At 47.3% G+C, this 23,519-nt stretch overlaps 1 protein-coding gene across 1 annotated transcript in view; it reads right to left on the bottom strand.

Moving 5' to 3' along the window:
• LOC104284239 (chromosome unknown open reading frame, human C20orf194) overlaps positions 1–23,271 on the bottom strand; it is a 136,527-nt gene extending 113,256 nt beyond the window's left edge. Inside the window, exon 1 of the mRNA XM_009882543.1 lies at positions 23,009–23,271. Within this exon, the coding sequence (XP_009880845.1) occupies positions 23,009–23,271 (263 nt within the window). The remainder of the gene's footprint in view (positions 1–23,008) is intronic.
• Between the last annotated feature and the right edge of the window lie 248 nt (positions 23,272–23,519).

Raw genomic sequence — 23,519 nt, 5'->3', positions numbered from 1 at the left:
GTGAATTGTAGGGACCCTAAGACTGCCCCTTTAGACTGTAGTGTGGTGTTGAAGGCATCGCACAGACCCACAGGGTCAGTCCCAGGGACAGGTTGGTGCAGCCATCGCTGACTTTACTAGTAAAACAAGGCTTCACCAGTTGCTCCAGCAACTTCTCTGCCCAGATTACCCAAGAGTTTCACCTGCCAAAAATAATTTGGCTTGAATTTGTAAATAGTCTGACATCCTAATTTTGGCAAATTTATCCTTAGCCTTGTTGAGAAAGCTTCTCCTGGCTACAGTACAGCTTGTGGACACTGGGCTTCTCCAAATGCTGTCATGGTGGGTTGCAAAGCCTCCTCCCAGCAGCACGGGAGGAGGGCCCACAGCTTGGGCAGGGCTTCCCACCACAGGGAGGTTGGAGCCAAGTTCCCTGGAGAGCTGAAGCTGGAAGGTAATACAGATCCAGCCTGATGGGTAAATTATGGGGTGATTATATCCAGCTCCGAAAGGAAGGTCAGAAACGGATGAGATGGAGCCACTCAGTTTGCAACAGGAGCACATCCTGGAGAAAACCCTGGCAATGAGGATGTGATTCAACAGATCTTTAGGAAAAGGACAGGCTGCAAAGCACGGCTGCACGTAGAAGTGTTCAGGGGGGAGCAGAGAAGGTGGTAGTGGTGGCAGCGCCTGCCCGGCTGGTGCTGTCCTTGCTGGAAGCTGGACTTGCACAGCAGCAGGGCTTGGGGCAGTGGGGTCTGCAGAGCAGCCAGGAGATGGAGCCCATATACAAGGCACCAGGGATGGACCCTCATCTCACCCCTGCGAGACCATGATGAATGGAGACCAGCAGCCTGGTGGGCGCGTGCTCTGGTGTGAGGCAGCTCTGGGAGTCCTCACAGAAGGGGGCTTGCAGAATGGCTCATGTCACCTCCCCTTCTCCTCAAGGGTCCCCCAGGTACAAACAAAGAGCCACCAATGGCCTCTTCTTGTTGATGGATCCAACACCCCTGACTGTCACATGCATCAAATGACCCAAAAGTAGCCCCCTTGCATGGTGTCACTGGCACACCCCAGGTCATGGATGGGCTCAGCCTGCATGTGTGAGTAAAAGGACAGACGTGCAACTCTTCGTGTCAAAATGGAGGGTCCCCTGTTGTGTGGCCACATCCTACTCATCTTGTGACAAAAGGGCTGGCACTGGGGTAGACCTTGTCATGAAACCAAGGGAAGAAGGAAGAGCACCATTTGTGGTGCTCACCCTGCAGGGTTTGTGGTCCAGCACTGCTGGAAGGTTCCCCACTGCTGTCATCTCCATCAAATATACCCAGGGTTGGCACTGGCCTGATTTTTCTTCCTGGCAGCTAAGTTGAACGAATGTCTCTGCTTCTGCTCAGAGTCTGCCTGCAGAAGGAGCAGCCCTGTCTGTGGCTGCCACATAAACCGACCTCCTCCTCCTGAAAGGCTTGTTTTCTTGCACCACTTGACAAGGTGATGTGTCCTTCTGGTGTGACAAGCACACGGGCAGGATTTGGGAACTTCTACCTCATTGCCTCCTGGCTCAACGAGACACCCCAAGATAAAGAGACAGAAAAACAGCCCTGACTTTTAGACCATTCTTCCTGAAGAAACCTGTAGATGCCTCTTGCCGTGGCTAGGTACACACCTGCCCTGTGTCAGCATCTCAAGGCAGCTGGTCCTCCAGCCAGAGAGCAAACAGTGGGAGACACACCCCCCCACAGTAGCAGATCATGTGTGTAAGTCTGAGATGAAGCCATCTTTATTTTATCGTCTGTAAGACACTTATGCCTCCATCCAGAGAGTGGTACTTCTTGGCTATTAGACCTTACTCATGCTGTCAAGTGACCAAAGATAAGGAAAACTCTTTCCAGAGCCCAAGGACCTGATTTGGGGTTGGGATACAATCACTAATATCCCATTAAGCTGCAAGGACTGGATTCACCAGGTGATCTTCTACCATTTTCACAGGAAAGCAGGATTTTCTTGGTCTGGGACATCTGACCAGTGCTGCTTAGATGTTCTGCAGCAGAGCAGCCCAGGACCCAAACTCCTCACCCCTATTTCAGCCATTACACAGTTATACTACTGTGGGTTTCAGTGAAGCTGTTCAAGTCAGATCGCCATATCGATTGCTCAGCTTCGCAAACACCTTCTCCATTGACAGGGAGGATGTTCTGAGCAGGGAGGTGGGAGCTATGATCCCATCCCCAGCACATGGGAGCCTGGGTCCAGACTATAAAACATCTCCTGGAGATTCCTGCTTCCTGCAGCACCCTCTAGGGAGGACCGCCCCGGCACATCCCGCCCGCCTTTGGGGCCCCCTGCTCATAATGCCCTTTTATAAGGCTTCACAAAGCCCTTCTTGGTTCATATCCAGGCTGCTAAGAAAGGTTGCCAAGGGTGTCTCTGCAAACAATAAGGGGCCTCTGTTTGTAAGGCGCTGCAGTCACAAATGCTTTTTTTGTGACCTCCAAACGAAAATAGCTTCTTCTTTCCCAGCAGATCTCCTTCTTCTGTGTCTTCAAGTAACATCTGATTGCTGAAGCACACAAGGGCCTTTCTGCTAGCAGCACTGCAGCAACAATGCTGCGAGGGGGAAGCAAACTCTCTCCCTTTGCTAACATCCTTGCCAGCTGAGTTCTTGTTGCAAGCTTTTTTATTGCTTGTGAAGACCAAAAGCCTCAAAGCACAGTTGGCATCACCTGGCAATGTTCTTTGCAATGTAATTCTGTCAAGCGATTCAGCCAACTAGACGGAAGTCCTGCTGAGCTCCTTGTGATGTTGGTCCTCCCCAAACATGCCACCAGACCAGGCTGCTTGTGTGCCACGAGAAGTTCCAATTAAAGGCTCGCAGAAGATGCTTTGTGATGTTTTTCCTCCCCAAACATGCCACCAGACCAGGCTGCTTGTGTGCCACGAGAAGTTCCAATTAAAGGCTCGCAGAAGATGCTCGAATAAATCTCCCAGTTGAGGCCACTGCTGTACAGGCACATGGCACACTGCATTTCTGCTGGGTGCAGCTCCTAAAATCATTAAGGCGCTCAGCTGCAGCAAATCGACGCCAGAAAAGGATAGTGGGTCTCCAAGCTTCTGGCAGTGCTGGGAGGCATCAGAAGGGACTTGCAAGGAAAGGATTTACTATGCAAATGAATTTTAATTATATTCAATAAATAAAATATTTACTACAAAATTTTTCACTATGAGGGTGGTGAGGCACTGAACAGGCTGCCCAGAGATGTTGTGGAAGCCCCATCCCTGGAAGTGTTCAAGGCCAGGTTGGATGGGGCTTTGAGCAACCCTTTCTAGTGGAAGATGTCCTGACCCATGGCAGGGGGGTTGGGTTAGATGATCTTTGAAGGTCCCTTTCAACCCAAACCATGCTATGCTTTTATGATTTCATGAGCTCTGTCTCCCAGAGGCCAGTGGAAAAACGGTCTTAGGAAAGTCACATTTCTTCTTCCAACTCAAGCATTTGTGTGTGGAGCAAATTCTGAAAACTCACCATTTTATTTTTTTTTTTATCTTAAAAAGCCCAAAGACACATTTGGGATGGGGCAGGAGGAGACTTGGTGTTGGACTAGACTCACCATCACAGGCAGGCCATACTAAGAGCACAGAGAGCCAGGGTGAAGCCTGCACAGATGCAGATTCCTCTCTAACCACAGCCTGCATGGAGACTCCTGTGCCTGATCACTGCCCTGCTTTGTAGGTGGTTGTTAGCATTTATTGAGCACCTTCACAAAAGCAGATAGCTGAAACAATAGCTCTTTCCAAAGCTCAAAGCACACAGGCATGTGGCCATTTGAAGTGAAGGTCTACATGTCTCCAGCAAGGAGGCTGTAGAGAAGAATTTGCTGGAGCAGTTTGGGGCAGGGGCAGGCAGAAGTATGAGGGATATATGGGTCCATCAAGGAGCTGAAGGACGTGTGGACAATTTGCATGCCCCAACATGGTGTCAAGGCTATGCTAATGCCTGGTGAATATAACCCATCTTGTGCATCCTCAGGCTGGAGGGAGAAGGGCGTGGAGTGGTTCAGGAGCATAGGCAACTCATTCACACTCAGCATGCTCTGGCTTCCCAGACTTCCAGGATCCCAAATAAACCCCATAGCCTGAAGGTGACAGAGCAGAGAAACGTGCCTCAATACATAAAATGAATTTAAGTAAAACCAGTTGCAAGATGGTTGCTATAGAAAAAAACAACCCCCTCAAAGGTTCTATAGATGGAGAGCTCCTCAGGACAAACTTGCCGCTCTTCTGTGCTACTTACCAGGACCCAGCTAAGCTCTGCTCTTTCCCCAGTCATTCCTACATGGCCAGTGCACCAATTCCTTATTTCCAGATCTCCAGATTGAAGATGGGCTTAGGATAACTGTGATAGTTAAAAGATGTCTAGAACTGGCCGTAGACAAATAAATTTCAAAGGGGTCTTGTAAAGCCTTCCACCATCTTGGTGGTGGGGAGCATGACAGAAAAAACAGAGAGCCTGAGAGACAGACTGCCTAGAGATGCACAGCAAAGGGACAAGATGTAAGCTGCAGGAAAAAAAAAATCCAACTGTATACAAGGAAGGAAAAAAGCACCATGAGGGTGACTAAATACAGGAATAGGAGCACAGCAAGGTACAATCATCATCTTCATGCTCAAAACCCTAACCCTGAGCAACCTGATCTGACTTGGAAGTTGGCTCTGCTGTGAGCAGAGCTTGGACTGGAGACCTCAAAGGTACCTTCTAGCCTCAGTTATATTATGATTCTGTGTAATGAGGTGAAACCACTGATCAGTGGTTTCAAGGTAGGTGCACTGAAGGCTTGACCCACCCTAATCGATAGCTTGTCTTTAGTTGCTATTTGTACTGCATAGGTGGCCTGAATCTGACCATATTACAAGCTGTCTGATCATCGAACCAGCAGATAAAACCTTGACCAGTCTCTTTGCAGCCTTCTTGAAGCCACCTATGCTAGTGCAGCACTTTTTGTTAATTTGCTAAATGGTTCCCCACAATTTCTCTAGATAAGACTGTAATTTCCTGCCTGGTCACAGAGGACTTTCCCATCCATGTCTCTTCTCTGTGTTGCCATTGCCCTGTGGTCCATCAGAGGCCATTTCAGAGAACAGCACCACAACCTCTGGTACATGGGGAAGCGTGGAGGCGGCAGATAGTCCCCTGACCCTGACAGATGAATGACGCTGTTGAAATCCCAGCTCTGCAGCAGGGATAAGTTTCCTGGGAAGAGGGAAGAATTTCACTGTTGGCCTTTGAGGGAAAGGTATCAGGGCTGCTCAGACACGGAAAAGGTACCAGTTGGAGCAGGAACATGCGCAGTTATCTTCTACTCTGCAGCATGGACTTTCTGCCAGCACACGGACTCATGGTGGATTTGAGATAAACTCAGGCTTTGGTTTCCTTGGTTGAACTGCTAAAGCCTGAGAGAGTTGAGAACACCACTTTTGCAGGCAGAGAGATCCAGGCATGTAAAATTTATGAGCACATGTTGCTGCACACTCATCTGACCAATACTTTTCAACCTGGTATGTGTTTTCCCTGTCTCACTCCCTGAAAAGCAACATCATCTATTAATTAACCTAAATGGCCAAACACATGCTTTCCTCTTAGTGAACGATAAACAAAACCAGATGATCCATGAATGAAAAATAAGATGGTGACACGCTCTGAGCAACAATGCTCTGTGATAAACAGATACTGTCATGGCAGGATGGATTGTTGTACGATAAAAAATCAGGCCCAGGAGTGATGGACTTGGCTTGCAGACCTAGCTCTTCAGCAACCTTGATATGGGCTTAAATAAATCACTGCAAGAAATCATCAGGGATGAGAATGGACCAGAATCCAGTACGCAGTAGGCTGCCCTTGATTGGGTGGCCTGTAGTAGACACCGACCACAAGGTTCCCTTTGTTGCCTCGGTCTCTAATTCTTACCCATAAGCTTTCAATCTGCTTGTGGCTGGTCTTCAGAGACAGCTCTTCACACTTTATCCGTTTCTTGATGTAGAGGGCAACGCCTCCACTCCTCCTGCCTTGCCTGTCCCTTCTGAACAGCCTGTAGCCATTTAGAGCCATGCTCCAGTCATAGGATTTGTCCCACGAAATTTCAGTAATGGCAACGAGGTCGCAGCTTTCTAGCAGCACAGTGGCCCCATTTGCTGCCCACGCTGCGTGCTGTCATGAGTAATTGTCTCCTTTTGTGGTAATACTGGGAGAATTGCTGGGATAGAGACTGAACCCTCCCCTCCCCGTAAAGTGCAGAGCCATGTTAGAAAAGCCAGGTGTGGGATGAACTGCTCAGACAGAGACTTCTGCTGGCGAGTCCTTCAGGGACTCATCTATATATAACAGAAACTCACTTATATTGGGAATATTCCCTTCTGACCCACAGCAAGGGGTGACTGGTTTTCGGCATGGAGAAGAGCGCTGAGGCACAGCAGCCCGTGGCACTTTGTGCAAACCCTAGAAGCTCTGATGTGCCATAAATTCATAACCCTCTACCTCGAGCCGGTCTGGCATGGAGAACTTGCAGAGAAATTGGAAAGATTTGTCTTCAGATCGTGCTGAATCCATCATTTCACTCCCATTACTTTGTTAATTGCTGCACCTTAAGATTGTGGAGGGAAAAAGAGCACCAGCGTAAGGATGTATACTCCTGCACTGCTTGCAGACATGCCAGTCCTTTCCTCTCTGCTCTCCACAGTTACCTGAGATATAAATATTTTACTCAGGGTTCATGATATGCCTTTAATGGATAGTCAGCAGGAGACAGACAGGGACAATGTGACTGATGCTCCTAAACTTTGAGCCATCTCCGACCCAGGCTGGGAGGTCATGGCTGACCACAGTGACCCAAATTGTGCAGCTTGCCTGATCAGCTCCAGTTCCTCAGCCCCACGGGAGGGACTACCCTCTTCAGAGTGGCAAAGCCAGCCTGTCCTCTGTGGTCATAGCTTAGTTAATATTATTATTAATATTACTAATAACTAGTGAGAGAGATTAAGCTGCCCTCACAGAGAGAAATATCTTCTTCCAGGGTAAGTATCCTCCAGGATAATTTACAACCATTTGCTTTCATGCCAATGGTCCCCTCTGACCACCTCACTAGCAGGGGGGGCTTTACCAACCCTCTGAAAATCGCAGCCCCCAACTCCTGCATTATTTTCTGCAGCCGTGTCCTAAATCTGGGCTCGTCAGCTAGAGCCCCAACGGTTTGTGTGGCTCAGCGGGGAGGCAGGATAAATACCCCATCATTTCTATCACATTTCAGAGCCCCCAGGGCTGAGACTGGGTTATTGGGGGACAACACTTGGAGATAGGAAGCAAGAGGAAAAATTGCTGCCTCAGGGACATACAGAGTAATGAGGGAAAAGAGCGATATGGCTGATGTGTCTGCAACACAGGGTCCTGCTGGCATTGTCAATCTAAACGTAGGCACAGATAACAGCCCTGTGTATGCTGGAGATAAATCCCCATCTGTGGGCTGCATGGATGTGAGACTGGATGTGGGACATGGGTGTAAGGGCGAAGCCAGGCACTCTACTCTTTTAGCCGTGCCAGGACATTGGGCTAAACGCAATGAGCAAGAACATTTCCAGCGAGAGATTGTAGGAGGTCCCTCATCAGGGCAATCCGTGGTATCATCTACCACCATCTGCTTTCAAACCAAACCCCTGGGTTTTGTGCTTAGAAAGGTCTATCAATATTTGTTCCCAGACACCAGGAAGGATGCTTTCTTCTGCGCAGCTCAGTGAGCCATAGGTGCCATCATCGCTACATGGGTCTCCACCACAGGCCACTGCACAGAACCACCTTCGGGCCTTTCAGGTCCCAGCCATCATTGGTGCCCCCCCCCAGGGACACCTTGACACTGCCGCTTGCAGGACCTCCAAACCAGTTGTGGGACATCCCACAGTAACCAATGCTGCTCCATAGAGAAGACTCTCTGCCTGTGCTGTCCTTGGGACAAATATCCCAGAAACCTACAACATTCCCACCAGTTTTCTTTGGCCAAATGCATGTGAAATACACTCAACCCTGATGGTCAAGGATGCCAAGGGTGGTGTGGGTGCCAGAGATGGGGAGGAGGATGGAGTCACCAGCACTTGCAGACACTCAGGGTTGGAAGAAACACATGAGGAAGATCTTCAAGACAAGGAATTAAAAAAACAAGCCACAGGTCTTGTATTAATCCTGCAGTTAAGCTTTAGTAATTCCAGACTCCAGGGTAGGAGAGGGTTAAGAGAAAGCTCTGAGCCAGGCCTGCGCTCTCTGGCTACATGGGATGCTCTGAAGGACCAAGGACAAGCTGAAATCTCCCTGAAAGGCCTCCCACCCTTTTGATCAGGCTCAAAACAGAATGTCTCTCATCATTAAAGTCAATTCCTCCAGGATGGCAAGGAGGGGCATTCTCATGGCTGATTAGCTTCGTAAAGCTCAGGCCAATTCAGCTGTTATGGGGAGATATATTGTGCTCCTGCCTTGCAATAGCCAGCCCGTTTGCTGAAGCAGGCACTCAGTAGTGCTCAGTGTGATGCATGGAGCAGAAGTCACTGCACCAAAAATACTGCACTGGGGACTGAAGAACGTAACAAAGCTTCAAAGCCAGATTTGAAGCCCTGAAGTTTCTTTCTTGTTGTCCTGGCCATGCTTGCATGTTAGATATCTACGTTCAACTAAAGCTGAGGCCAGAGCTGGGCGAATGCTATGAGAGTGGGGCAGAGAAGTGAGGTACTAAGAAAACATGCTCTGGAAAGCAAACTATAATTTCAATAATCTTTTCCTTGGAACCAAATCCTATACAACAAATTTCCACCTGGCCTCCTCATAGCACCCCCCATTCAGAAGCAGCTGAACTGCACTTTGGGGCAGGCAAGGGCTCTGCCAGTGCTGGGGGCCTGCCAGGGTCCTGGGAGATGATGCCTTATCAAGGGTGTTTCCTGCTGCAAAAGTCTTTGTTTCCAGTGATTTAAACACTGCATGAAAATCCCCTGCTCTGGCCAATGCAAAGAGAAACTGCTTGAGCTTGTCCGCGGCTGGGGTCATCTGGGGAAGGTTAAGTGCAAGGCACAGAGAGACAGTCTCCTGTGTGCAAAACGGAGGATTTCCAACTACCTGAGATGCTGTACCCTTGCTTTAGCAAGCTGTGAAGGAGAGGCAGTCGCTGGGGCTGTAGGCAGCTGATGCAAGCTAGAGTGGACTTCAGCATACTCCCACTGACATCAGGGAGCTGGGATGCATCGAGAGTGATCAGGAGAAGACGGGAAAGCACAGAGCTTTATCCTGTCTCTGTAAGACCTCCTTCATCTTAGAGTCAGACACCAAAAGCAGATTTTTAAGAAAAGCCGTGGGACTGTGGCACATGATGCACAGATGAGCTGTGGCATTCATGGAAAAGCTACTTGTGGGATTGATCCAGTCACTTGGTACAGAAACAGAGCAGTGCTGGTGGGATGGACAAGTCCTCTGGGTAATTACAGAAGATGTGAGTGACACAGAAGATGCCAGGGGGTCGTTTGTGAATGCTGGCTGCTGGCAGAGCCACTGAAATGCTCTCTTTGTATCTGCTCACACATAGCTTAGTTTAACTCTGCAGTGAAGAAGCTGGAAAGCAGAGAATTTCACAGGCCAGTTCCTAGCTATCTGCATGTTCTTGGTCCCAATTCTGTCACCCTGTAGTGGGGACAGGCCAAAGCAACGGTGACCTGAACTGTGTCTGGGCTGAACTACCCCAACTCAGTGGTGTGTGTTCAATGGCTTAAGGTAGCAAAGACACAAGTCAGGTCATCCCAGGCTGAGGATCTCAAGACTTGCATATTAGAAACAGGTCCTGGAGTACAGCACTGACTTGCAGACCTAGTAAGGAAGACCACAGTTGCTGTGAAGAGCTTTTCCAGCCCACACTGAGCCTTCCCAACAAGTGGTTGTCAACCCTGCACCTGGTCATCTCCAGTGACATTGATTTCGTGGCTTCTCCACCCATCTGATATCAGAGCTTCATTATCCTGACCATGCCCTAAGAAATACTCCTCCACTGACTAACTCGAACATCATTTGTTTCAACTTAATTCTGCATTTGTCCTGTTGACTGGGACATGGAGGACACTTCCGCTCTGGGGACATGGGGTGGTCACTGATCCATGAAATCCCATGGCTTCTCACCCCAGGGACCTTGTCTACCACCATCTCCTAAGCAGAGTTGGGGCTCACATAACAGAACGAAGCCCTGGACGACAGAGGTTAAAATAAGTTCATTATCCTAGTGTCTACAAAGAGAGTTAATTTCCCTGAGAGCACCTGGCTCCTGAGTCACCCTCATCCAACCTCCTGCCTTGCCCCTTTATCAGCCATCAGCACTTTCCGGGTAGACGGGTGACTTTTACAGCATCATCTCACACAAGGCAAATCCTGTAAAAACAGCAGAGCATTTAATCACTGTCTCTACAGCAATGCTCATCCAAACACAAGACGAGCTCCCCTCCCTAAGCCCTTTTAATCCTTATGCCTCTAATGTGAGATATCAGGCTGAGGAAAATAACATCAGCAATCCCAATTCTTGGATTAGGTGTTCCCCAGCAGCTTCTGAAACTTTTCTAACCATCAGTCAGGACCTCGTCACGCTCTGTGGGCTTGTGCCCTGGTATTTTCACACCAGGAGAAAAGGAACATGGAAATGGAAACAACCTATTAACACCCCTCACAGAACAGCTCTTGCCGAAGTAACCATTCTCCAGGGCAGAGGACTTCCTAAAATGATGTCAGACATGCATTGATCACAGCATGGTACATGAGGGCAAACTAAGGAGTTTGGGGTGATAAAGCTATGGCAAAAGATGTGGAAAAGAGGTCTGCAGCTGAGTACTTGCTGTAAAATACTTCCCCTTCACCTCCATTCTGGTATTTTTATAAGACAATGTAATTTTTTTTTTATTCAACAATGCCATTCGCTGTTTATTTAAGTATTAACAATCGAGCTTGCAGCCATTTCCTGGAGATCACCTTCTGGCGAGCAGCTTTCGTTTTTTAACTGCTCGTTAATCCCCCAGTGAATATCCTGGTTTGACACCATTATCGAGACTGCTATATGATCACTGTTGAGACTATAATGCGATCACTTAATGGTAGGTTGTTATTTTTCAGCACTTAATTATGGCAGGGTGCTTGTTCTGTGTTGCTAAAATTACTCCACCATAAAAATCCCTGGGCTTAACCCCCCATTCCCACTCACAACTCCCCTTGTCGTCAGCTGAGTTATTTCCCCCTTGTGCTCCTCAGTCCTTAGCTTGAGATCTGCATACAGGTGAATCTATTTTTTGCTGGTTTTGCCCCAGAGGCAATCCATTCATTTCTGAGCAACGGGACAGTAAAAAAAGATAACAAAAATAAAAATAATTCATGTGCCTCATTATGAAAAAGAGCCACTTTACATGGTCATGAGGTTTCTGTGCAAGCTGAAGGGATGAAAGCTGGCCTGAGGGGTAGGGTTATTTATGGCACTTCTTCATAAGCGTGTTGGGACTCCTCCATAAAGCATCGCTGCTGGGATTGTCTTCTCAGCTCGTTCCTCAAACACGTTGCCCTCGTGACTCCATCCTTCCACTGCCTCACGGTCCGAGCCTGCACCAAACAACGGCTCTTTCTTTTCCAATTTAACTCTTTTTTTCCGTGTAGCTGCACCCTTTTGCAACCCCCAGAGTTTGACAGTTCTGTCTGCTTTTTCCATAACTCTCTCCCCAGTCTTGCCTGTGGAACTCCCCTCCAGTGCCTGGCAGGCCACCTCTTGCTGAAGTCTGCAAAACACAGGCTGAAAGTCACAGCTTTTCAATTTTATGTTCATCACCCTGCTCACCTCCTTTGCCTGGTGAGTCCTGCTTGCCACTTCATTATGAGCTTTCTGCAGAACGGACGCTTTGCTTTGCTTAACGTTAATTTCAGTAGTTAGAAGAGGCCCAGCTAAGAAGCAAAGTTACTGAAGAAAATTAGTCCAGTTTTACCTCAAACCAGGACATTGCCAAACCTCTAATCCTCACCTAAGGTCCTGACGACACATACATTATTTAATTGACATGCGGAAATAATTGAAATTTATAATCAAAATGGAAGTGAAGAAGAAACAGTGTGAAAATTTTGAAATACCTGCATGGAAATATAGAAAAAACACTAGGGAGTTCAGCACGTATTGGTCCTTGGTGCAGGGAACGCTGGAGCACGAGAGTGTTTTGGCCACTAGGTGTACGCATAAATCATGTTTGATAATGGAAAAATTGAATAGTCTGTTTATTAATACATTCCCACTAGAAACACATTGATCTCTCTATTAAAACTCATGCACTGTACATATTCTTATTACGAGATGTGATTCAGTATTATTTTAAAGAAAATTTGTGATGATCAGTCAGTGAAAGTGTCCTGGTTACGTAGGACCATCTGAAGATATGCCAGGCTGGCAGACCCTGGCAGGGCACCTTTCTGTGTGGCAGCTTCAGGCCAGTACCAGGACTGGTCATAAGCATATGGAGCATGTGGTAGATTATAATATTAATGTACATAAGTCTGCAACATCTCAAAGTGCAACGGTAGGCTCCAGGCCTGAAAGACCACCACCACAGCATGCTGGCATGGCAGCTCAAGAGTCTCCCAGACCTTCTTCCCAGAAGCAGCAGCTGAGGCCCCTTCCCTAGCTCCACACAGGCATGTACAAGCTATCATGAGCTACCTCTGGCTTCTATATCACCAGTATGGGCTCACCTCCAGCACACAGAGTGGGCAATGGTTGCTTTCAGTGACCAGTAATTGAGCAGACTGGTATGTCCCAGGTTTGTAACAGTGCCAGCCTTGCCGTGGGACAGATGATGGGCTAGAGACCTTCCAAGCCCCCTTACAGCCATACAATTTGAAGATTACATCTTGTAATTGCTTAGGAGCACACGTAGATCTACAGCAGTGATTGTGCTTTATAGGTAGAAACCTGTATTGGAGACACCATGCTCAAGAACGTGTTCCTCAGAGTCCCCTGTTGCACAGACAGAAGTTTCCACCGCCGCAGTGGTGGGACATTGCATGGTTAAAGCACCTGAGCAACATAATCTGAGCCCAAACCCACCAGAGATTGCAGCAACCACTTTGAGGGCTGCAGAGAGCGTGGTCCTCCAGTGAAGAGGCCTCCTTACCAGCACCCCAAGGTATTGCAGTGCTGGGACCTGAACCAGGAGCTCTGGAGCTTGGGCTGTGCCAGGGGGCAGATGTGACAGGTTGCCCTCACATAGGAATGAGTGTTCCCTTATGAAAGCAAAACTCTGCCATGCTTTGGTCTGCAGATGATTGTGAATGGGATCCAGGTATGTGTCCTGTTTAGACAGCCTTTACAGTTCCAGGAAAGAGTACATGCCACAGGGCTGCAACGTAGACATCTGTGTAAAGCAGCTCAAGAAAATCCCATGCTGTAATGTCTACAGTTCTCCACTGACTGAGAAAACCTCTGAGACCAGCTCAGAAGGAGACATCTGTGCTGTCAATGTCTCAGGCCAGCTGGGATGAGTCCCACCCTCTGAGACAGAGGCAATGCTATTGAAAAAATATCAAATAACCTGGAGCCGACGCAGCACTTCTAGGCTGGAGCAAGGATGGTGTTCATGGCTTCACAAAGGCCATCACCGCCTACTCATCGCTGGAACACAGTCCAGCCAAGGAATGCATTTTCTTGGCTCTGCCTGACTGTTCAGGGCTTAACCACAACAACTTCTTAACGCTGATCTCTGCACGCCGTTTGCAAACGTGCTGGTCATATTGATTGCCTGAGTCTCAAAACCATTCCTTCGAGATGGGTATTATTCTATGTGCTTAAATAGCATATTTATCTCCAAGTACCAAATATAAGCTGACTCACAGATCCCCAGATAATGCCTCTATCCAATGTTGTTTCTAAAACACACAATACTGCTCTAAAGATACCTCTCGGGAGCGTCTTGTTGCTGAAGAGCCCACTGTTTTCCATCTGCATTCTCAAACACAACCGCAGCAGCAGCTACCTTTGTGTGTGCAGAATAGATCATTTTAGCAAACAGTTGCTGCACAAGACAGTTCCACGCTTTCCAAAGCAACATTTCTTGGATTGGCAGGTGTCTCTTCACCTCCCAATAGCCTCAAACCTCCACTTGCATGTCTGGGGAACGTGGTGTCCATAAGCCACCTCCGAGCCCGCTGCCCTTGCTGGCAGAGCATCCCTGCAGCATCCCTGTGCAGGGATGTGCAACAAGTAATGTGCTGAATGGGGGTTGTTTTTTCCCCCTGTTCCTCTGCCTTCCTCTGCTGCCTTTGCTCAGACTGGACACACACAATAATTATACTAAAGAAAGCTCAATGCAGTGGAAGAAAAGCAGAAGAACCTTTTTATATTTCTTTTATAAATCACAACACATTTCACATTTTAACAATATTAATTTAAACTGGAAAAAAGAAAAGTAAAACCGAACCCAGCCCCCCAGACCTTTTTGGATTATAATGAGGCACTGTTTCCTCCCAAGAAGCCCAAGGGATTACATAGCAATATACTTCTTGAGCCAAATGTTACGCTTCCTTGAACAGCTGCAGAGGGCTCAAATTGCAGTGGCAATCACCCTGAATCCTGCCACAGAGCTAAGCTTTTACTGCAGCACTGGGGAAGCCCAGGGATGTGAGACCCTCTGGGGCTGCGGATGGGGTGGGAGTGCAATTTGCACCCCCGGGGCAGGGGCAACAGGAGGGAGCCAAAGAGCCATGGATGAAGGAAGCCAGCCTCCATGATTGAATGGTCCCTCCTTGCCCCCAACTCCATGAACTGTATCCCATAAATCCTGCATGAAACAGAGCCCTACGTTCCCATCTGTCTCCCTCTTTTCCCCTTCTCCCTCCCTTCCCACGCGACCCCTCTACCCTCACACCCCTCATTTTGCAACGACTCACCTCCCAAAGTGAAGGCTGTTGCATGTCTTCTCCCAGCAGTTTATTTCTCCTCCTCCTGCCTCCCCAAAACCGTGCCCTGGTGATACTCCTCTTGATGGAGCTATACTGATTTAAACAAGTGAGGAGTAAGCATTCTTCCTTCCAAGTTTCTTTCACTCCAAAAATTGGTTTAATCCTTTGTTAAACCCTATAATACGTAGGTATCTGCAGCTGCACTGGAGTTAAGTAGCATGAAACTATTAATCTTGTGTTAGTGGCCAGAGGTGTTGACGAGCCATTTATTTTCAAGCCCCAGATATTGCTCCGAGGTGGTTTGAGCTGCTCGGAGGAAAGGGGGAGGGTTGGACCGGGAGATTTTTTCAAACCTAAATTTTTCTGCGATTCCATATTTCTGCTTGCTCTGTCCACAATACAACTCATCCCTGTATTTTGTGTGTGCTCTGTGTGTAATTGCACATCCTTCTCTTTTAGGCATATCCTACTCTCCAGTGCTGTTCATGCAATCTCTAGCAAAATACCTGCTCCAGTGCTGTTATTATCCTGGGCTTTATCATCCCAATTATACTTTACTCAACTATTTTGCCCAGGCGTGGAAGGGGCATTTGGAGAACTGGTTTCAACTTAAAATCAGTAAGCCCTTACTGGTTTGGCCTGTCACGATAGAAGGAAGCAAAACGTGTTGATGTAATCTAGAAACCGAGTTCCTTATGTGCTGTTTCAACAGGGCATGGGCAAGCCCAGGGGGAAGTTTCACTCTCATTAAGCTCCAGGCACAAGTTTAAGTACACGTCCAGCCACTCCCACGGAAGTCGGCTGGACCATTCACCCTCTTAATTACAAGTCCACCTGTAAAAGTTTGGATGAAGCGCAGTTTAATAAACTTTGTATAAATGCTGGGCTCCAGATCCCAGAGGACCTCTGTTTGCTGAAACCAAATTAGCCTGAGGTGGCTGAACAACAGGGCTTACATCTGCTCTGCAAACACAGTCCCCAGCCCATTATTAAGTTGATTTAAACCAGCATAATTTTACCCAGGGAAGCCAGCAGCCTAGCCCATGTCATACTTAGCACTGTACGCCGCAGCCCCAGCTCTCTTTTTGATTATATTATGAAAAAGGAGACGCTCTCCCATAGCTGATGGTGTTAGACCGGTGTGAAACTGGAGGTACTTCCAGGCAGGCTCTTCCAAAGCTGGGCAGGCAATGCTCCGAAGCCCGGAGCCTCCATGGTGCCGGTGTGCTGTGCCATTTGCAAGGCATCTCAAGGATGAGACCTATGAAACCCAAGACAACATAATTTAACACATAATTGAACTCCATTCCTCAGCCATGAACATATAGATTCAGTGCACTTCTGCTACAACAGCCTCCAGTGTAAATCGGGCTGAGACTAAGCAAGGTGCAAGAAACTTCAGGGGCTTTACCACTAAGGGAGTAGTATTAAAAAGAGATAATACGGCTTTGAGAAGAAAGGTGCTACTGATGGAGAACAGCCCAAATGCTAGACTCACATGTTTCTTTTCTCGTAAAAGGTGGGATGAGGGCATTTGTGATTTCAGAGACTTTACTTTTTTAAGGGTCTCTCTTTTCTCTGGCATGAAGCCAAGTTCCTAATGGCTACTACTGGCCCTGCATGAGTGCTAAGGGAGAGCTTGTGGACCAGCAACCATGTTACAGCGGAGCACAGCTGGAGCCCCCGGGGCTGTTTTTGTCAGAAGTCCCAAGGAGTCAGCTGTGGAAAGGACTTTGCTTTTTAGTGGGGTGTTTTGCTGTACAGCCACATCAGGTCTTCAGCAGGAGTGACTCTCCTGAGAGCTACTAACGAACGTGCTGGATCGTTAGCCTCAGCCACGGGGCAGGTGCTTCAACAACCACAGCCAGCCCTGCTCTGTCCCCTGGGAAGCTCCAGCAGGCAGCACTGAGGTGTACACTCCAGCTGTGATTTTTGACAAGGGGTCACCAAAACAGCCCTGAAGCCCAAGGCTGGTGTCTCCTGTCACTGCTGCTTTCCTGGTCATAGCCAGGGACGATGGTTAAGGCTTCAAGCAGCTGAGAAAATGGAGATTAGCCCCTTCTCCCACATGGTGAATAACATACAGCTGTCTTTCCCAAGAGCTAGGAGTCAGCTTGATGTGTGAGCCAGAGGGAGAAAGAGGGAGAACTGGTAGCAGGGATACGTGACAGAAATAAAGCTAACTGGTGTCTAAGGGTATGTTTATGCTTTAATCCCTCAGTTAATTACTGCCCGTTGGTGGAACTGCACCCAGCAGAGGTTGGGTACCACACAGGGTCCATCTGTGCAGCAGCCAGAAACGCACTTGCATCCCTTGAGCGGTGCCTGACCTCCCTGTGATCCTTCTGACGGGGTGACTCCGGCTCCTGGGCAGTGAAAGCCGCCACGGGGATGGTGGTGCCAGGGGCTGATTAGGGAACGTGTTTCCATCCCAGGTACGTGAGTCAGGCAGGGCCAGGCTGCAGGTCAAGGGCAGTAAATCGCATTTCCTTGTCGCAGCATCAACAAGGGTTGGGCAGCACTCTTTGCCTCCCTCCAGAAAGGGCAAAGGCAAGGAAGTGGTGTGCTTGCAAGAGCCTCTGCATATAAGCTGTGGAAGAGGAGAGGATGGGGGGGAGCACGAATGTGATAGCATCTCTATGGGAGGCGAGACCTCCTCAAACACAACCAGCACCATCTGCCTGCCTGTCTGCCGATGTGCCCTCGGGACGGGGTTGCTTAGCGGGATAAGAGTCTGGCACCCATCGTGGGGCTGCCGAGGCTCTCGCTCCACCAAGCCACCACGGGCACCAGCTGCTCCCCCAGCCCCGACGTCAGAGGAGAGAGTCGCCGAGGTCAGACATAGCAGAGATGCTTCTCTGCGAGCAACGCGGAGCGTCTGGCGCGGCCCCTAGCAATATGCAGCCCGTCTTTGCCGTTTTGTTTGGGTTTTTGTCTTGAACATACAAAACGGCCTTGCCTCCCTTTATTCCCCCCAAGAATACCCTGCATAATGATGGCAGCTCCTCTCTTTTCAGCCCCTTCCCTCCAGCTGAATGTGTGGAGGGTCACATTATACCGGGCTTCAGCGGCAGCTCTGAATGCCTTTCCTTATCCCCTCACTGGGCTCTGTTTTGGAAGGAAGGAGGGAAGACAGAGCTATTTTTATAGCATCTAGGCTCTCCCCAGACTGCATCTCACTTGCTATTGTTGGTCAATGATCTTTCAATTACCTACTACACTCGGGACTTTGCTCTGTTCTTGCAAAAAAGGGCTGATGTATTCAACACGCTCTTTCCAAAGACCAGGCTGGAATGGGACGATTAGGCTACGCAGAAGAGTCACTCACAAACAAAGCTTTTTTTTAATAAATATCAGAGTTTGAAAGTGCAGTTGGCTTTTTTTTTTTTTTCCCTGCAGCAAATTTGCCATTCTGTGGTAGTTTTCAAAAAATACCTGTCGGAGATGGCATGCTGAAGTGATTTTTCTGTTCCCAAGAAGCGTGAGTTACATTCTTTTGACTTTTTTTTTTTCTTTTTCCTCCTTACTCTTCATACAATACCCTGATTTTTGTTATGAAGCTAGAGGTTATCTCAAAATATGCCAGGATTTCAGAGGAGTGGCTTTAAAGAGATTATGGATCTGGGCTGGGAGCCACACTTTCCAGGTTTGGACCTCACTTTAGTCCCTAGTCTATACAAATCGACATTTTCCCAAACAGACAGTCTGTTTTCATAGTTACCCAACTTGAGGCAATCAGATGCTGGTCTTCAGAGCCTGCGCATCTTCCCACTAAAATCAGATGGAGATATATGGGTCAAATATTTCCATGGAGCTCTTTCAAGACACAAACTGAAAACAGAAAACCTACAAGAAAAACAGAAGCAGAGCAGATATACTGCGAGTAACTTGGCCGCTGCCATGCTTTTTGCTGAACCTGGATTGATTCAGCAGCCTTTGCAGTGCTATAGAATTGTACAGTATGAAATACTGTTTCTTTTGAATTAGATATCAAACCAAGGTCCTAACATTTGTAATCACTAGAGCTCTTGCAGGGCTCTGCACAGAGACCAGTGATATAACCCTAGTCTATGTGGGGGTGTTACCATCTCACTAACCACCATTTCCACAATTACCTTTGTAAGAGTGTACTGTTCTTTATTTTCTCTCCTAATTTCTGCAGTTCCAATCAAGTTTTATTATTAGTTTCCTCCTACCCTAAAAATGAAGGACCTAAAGCAACTGTGCAGATGCAGGTGTTTTTCAGCTATTCGTCATTCCCATGCCTGCAAATCTATCAGACCTTTGTTCCTCGCAGCACTTCGGTTACTATATTTCATTCCTTATTAAGCGTATTTTTGAAGGACCTTTGGTCATTACATCCACGTCTAAATGAAGGAAAACAAGAGGTCAAACTAGACTGCTAGCAAACTCTGAGTTTATGCCTAAATGTGCTTAATAATTGGATGTGTGTTGTCAAACGTGCTCACGCCAGGATTTCCAGGTGGGTGGGTAGAAAATAGAAAGTTCCTGTGCTTACTCCTGCTGCCCTGACACTTGTATCAGCTGGGAACCTTCACTGGAAAAGCTCCTTATTTGCATGAGAGAAGGAGGACTTGTGCTGGCCTGAGGTCTGGGACATGATCACAGAAACCAAAAGAAAACAAGGGTGAGTTGTTTGCAGGAAGTCTGAATTCTGGAGAGGGAAAAAAATAAAACCACGAAGCAAGCCCTTCAAACGACCCAGAGAGTGTTTTGAAGGAAGATCACGTGGCAGTCATTAAGCTTAGGGTTGGGTCACGCACCTCCCTAGGCAGCGACTGAGCACCTCAAGTAAAGGTATTTTGGTCTGGGCCCCATCCCGTTCAAACTCAGACTTCACCAGTGCTGCAGAGGTCAAGCCCCAGGGAAGAGGAGCTTTGGAGAAAACGGGTTTTTGTTTTGAGTCATCTCAGTTGCTTGGCCTGAAGTTGCGTTTTATGAGAAAAACTTTAGTGCTACGTGTGAGATGCTTGTTTTGTTTTGTTTTTCCCCAACAGCAGTAATTTCTTTCTTGCTATTTTCTTCAGCCCGGGAAGGCGAGGAATTGCTGGTGAGGTGCAAGAAATGATCTCAGTGCTGGATGGCAGGACATCCTTTTCCTTCCTCCCGCTGTTTGTAGAGCAAGGAGGATGTTTTGGATGGGCAGCAAGGACTCGCTGCTGGAACCAGACTACACCGTGTCATCTGGATACAAGACGGGCAGCTGGAAGGACCTGCAATGGAAGAGATGGGGCTGGGAGATGCTGAGGATTTGGGAACGCGGGCAGAGGTTGCAATGGGTGGAAACAGCAGGCTGGGTGAGGAACAGAAAAAGTGGCGATGCTGGGTTATGAGCTAATTGGAAATAGCTGTTTCCAGGCCCTTGGGAAAGGAGTTATTTCTGGAGTTTAGGGCTCCTGTGAAATAGCTCATCTCAACGGAAGGAAAAAAGCATGTATAATTCAGCATTATGGTTATGGCTTCATGTGATTTTTGACCCCAGATACCATCATGACTTGATCCATTTTGAGTCGTGCAGATAAACAGACCAAGCAACTAACTCCATTGTTTACACCCCCGTGATACCCAGCTCAGCCGTGACTCAGCCGTCAGTAATGATGTTCTGACCTTATTAATATCAATGGGAGTCTTCTTAACGAGGACATAATTTCACCCCAGAGGCCAATTCATTAATTAGCATCTCCAGCTATCCTGTCATTGGGCATATGAAGAGGGTACTAACTTGACTTATATACTGAGCAAATATGTGCTGAGTAAATATGCATTTAATTGCACATATAATGACAACATATAGGGCCATAAAAGTTTGGCAGAAGGAGTGAAAAGAGGCGAGTGTAGTTCCTCACTCCAAACGTAATTCAGTGCTGGTGATACTTGCTCATTGTAGAATCTTATCTGAAATCAATGTCCAAAGAAATGCTTGCTTAATAATTAGTTGTCGATGTCACGTGCTCCATGAAGTTGTGCGAGAGTCACTTAAGTGCTGTGCTGAGGTCATTAATTTTTTTAGCCGTGATACCCGGGATTCTTCCATCCCTCAATGCAATCCCCTTACTATGTGTGGTTTGCAAAAACACCATTGTTTGTTGCGCCTGTTGCGAGGAAAGGGTGTTTTAATCATCCCAGTACGACTATTCTGAAATATTTCTGTTTTCGGAAATAAAAATAGCCTAGCCTGCACTCTGGGCTAACCTAATTCCTCCCCTTCCAAACTGTATTTTCATGTCAGAAAGCTGCCTGCTAATAAAAAAAACCCAAAAAGGATCATTTTTGAACATTCTTTGCATGTTAAAACTGAACAGACTAAACTTAATTTAACAATAATGATCTCCCACGGTTAATGTTTCATGCAGACAGCAACAGGGCACAGTGTGATCGCTAACAAGGTCAGGAGAGGATTTCTTCTATTGTGCAATATTCACGGATGTTAGTCTTCTCTGAAATATTCAAGATTGGCCACTGGCAGCTGATGAATGCTTTATTAGCTGGACTATTGGCTTGTCATGATGCGAGAACTCTCTCTCCCTACTCTTTTTTGCTGGATGAACTTTCTTAACTCTTCGTTTCAGAGAGTTAAAGTTTGCTTGATAAAAACCAACGAACCAACCACTGCACAAGTCTGATTATTTTAGTTATTTGGTAGAAAACTTTTTGATTTACCAATTTTAAGGAAAAACGATCGGAATAAGGGTGGGGAGAGATATAAGGAGAGATGGCATCTTGTATTTTTCCACCTAGCTGGAAAAAAACCCACACAAATTGTTGAGCTCATGAGCAGTTCTTCAAGTCTGACACTGATGCAGAGAAGTTCAACTGAAGTCCAGGATGGGAACAATTTCTCCAAGTTTATTCTCACCATGTTAACCCATGTTTTTACTTTCAGTCTCTTGTGCAACAACTAGGAATGTTTGGCAAGAAAGAGGAGAGCAGGTGTTGTGAAAATATGGGTATTGTTATCTCTGATAACTGCAAGTGAATAAAAACAGTGGGGAGGGACAAAGTAGAGGATGGAGGCGGTATCTGACAGCAGATGCCAACCCCAGGCCTGAGCTGGTAATATCTAACGCACACATGCGGTACAACAGCCATGCCAAGAGAAGTTTCCACTGGTGGGAGCCCTTTGGATAGCAGGTCAGCCCAGCACGGCATTTTTAAACTGAACCCAAGATTTCATTCTCCTTCTTGGGGCCTCAAGCAGAAAAGGCAAAAAAATGCAAAACAATGGTTTTGTTAGACAGATGCTCAACTGACAAGACAACACAAACTGGTCTTTAGACCAGTTTCCTATCTGCTCACCACCCTTCATTATCCCTGGCAACTCACTTAGAAATCACTGAGGCTCCAATTGAAGAACCTCCTTCAGCTCAGGCACGTAACTACTGTTTTGATTTCTAAATACGAATGAGCTATTTAAATATGGTGAGTTGGCTATTTCCATCTAGTCTGTTGTCTGTCTTTGCATTATTGTACCTAAATGCCGTCACTCTTTTTTATAGAGAAAAATGTTAATTTTTTTTTTGCCTTTCGTTTTAAAAAATTATTTCTTTCTCAGCTGTTGACATCTTTCTCCATTGGAAGCAAGGTATTAAATTAGTTATTTGAGTAACTCTAGATACAATCAAAGAGATTAATGGAGACAAACCAAAGGCAACATTTACCCAAGAACATCATCAACTTTCTCACTTCTTCTTCATCCCGCTGAAAATGAAATGTCTGATAATTTCGAATAGCATCTATGTTTCTACTCCGCCCTTCCTGCCGCACATGGCATCCTTGCTAGGGTATTTAGAAAAGAGTCTGCTGCTTTGCCTACGAACTCAGGAGAGGAAGAGGGATTTAACTGCTTTACTTCTCCCTCAGTCTTTTGCTGTTATGAATTAAGGCCTAGAAATTCTCACACAGCATTAGCTTAACTGGTTTTCCAGGGCGGGAAGGTATCCCTTTTTGCAGATCCCCGTTTTCCTGCTTACACAATTAAATAGTAAGACAGACGCATCTCCCCAATTTTAAACAGGAAATCTTTACTACCAAGCCATCACAAACATCCCGTGCTGGTGAGCTTGGTTTTTTGTGCCAACTGCAATTCTTGCACGAACAGCAGACTGCTTATTTTGCTGAAGCCAGACCCGAGGACGGCGCATCTCGGCGCTGAGCGAACTGTCACTTGGGAAACCCCAAAGCATAACCTGAGCGTGAACCAACTCCAGCGTTAACCGCTCCCACTTCCAGCCACGGAACGCAGCACCCCTTTCCCGCTGCCCGGCTCTCTGCAGCAAACCAAGGCTCGCCATCCCGTAACTCTGGCAGTCCCTCCCCGGCAGGGCAACCACCGCCCCGGTCTTGCGTGGAGGTGCCCGTGGATGGATGGCACACACCTCTCCTTGCCCAAAGCCCCGCCGGGAGGAGCTGGCTGAGGGGGCAGAGAGCCGCACGGCCACGGGTGGAAGACTCTGCAGCAAACGAGAGTGAGAATTTCAAAAAAAAACCAAACAACAAAAAATAAAACAAAAAAGCCCCACAAACAACCCAAAATTCTGCT

The sequence above is a fragment of the Charadrius vociferus genome, unplaced genomic scaffold, assembly GCF_000708025.1.
Source record: "Charadrius vociferus isolate BGI_N301 unplaced genomic scaffold, ASM70802v2 scaffold213, whole genome shotgun sequence".
NCBI classification, from domain to species: domain Eukaryota; kingdom Metazoa; phylum Chordata; class Aves; order Charadriiformes; family Charadriidae; genus Charadrius; species Charadrius vociferus.
The sequence above is the reverse complement of the archived record's forward strand: the minus strand, read 5'-3'. Positions and strand labels throughout refer to the sequence as shown.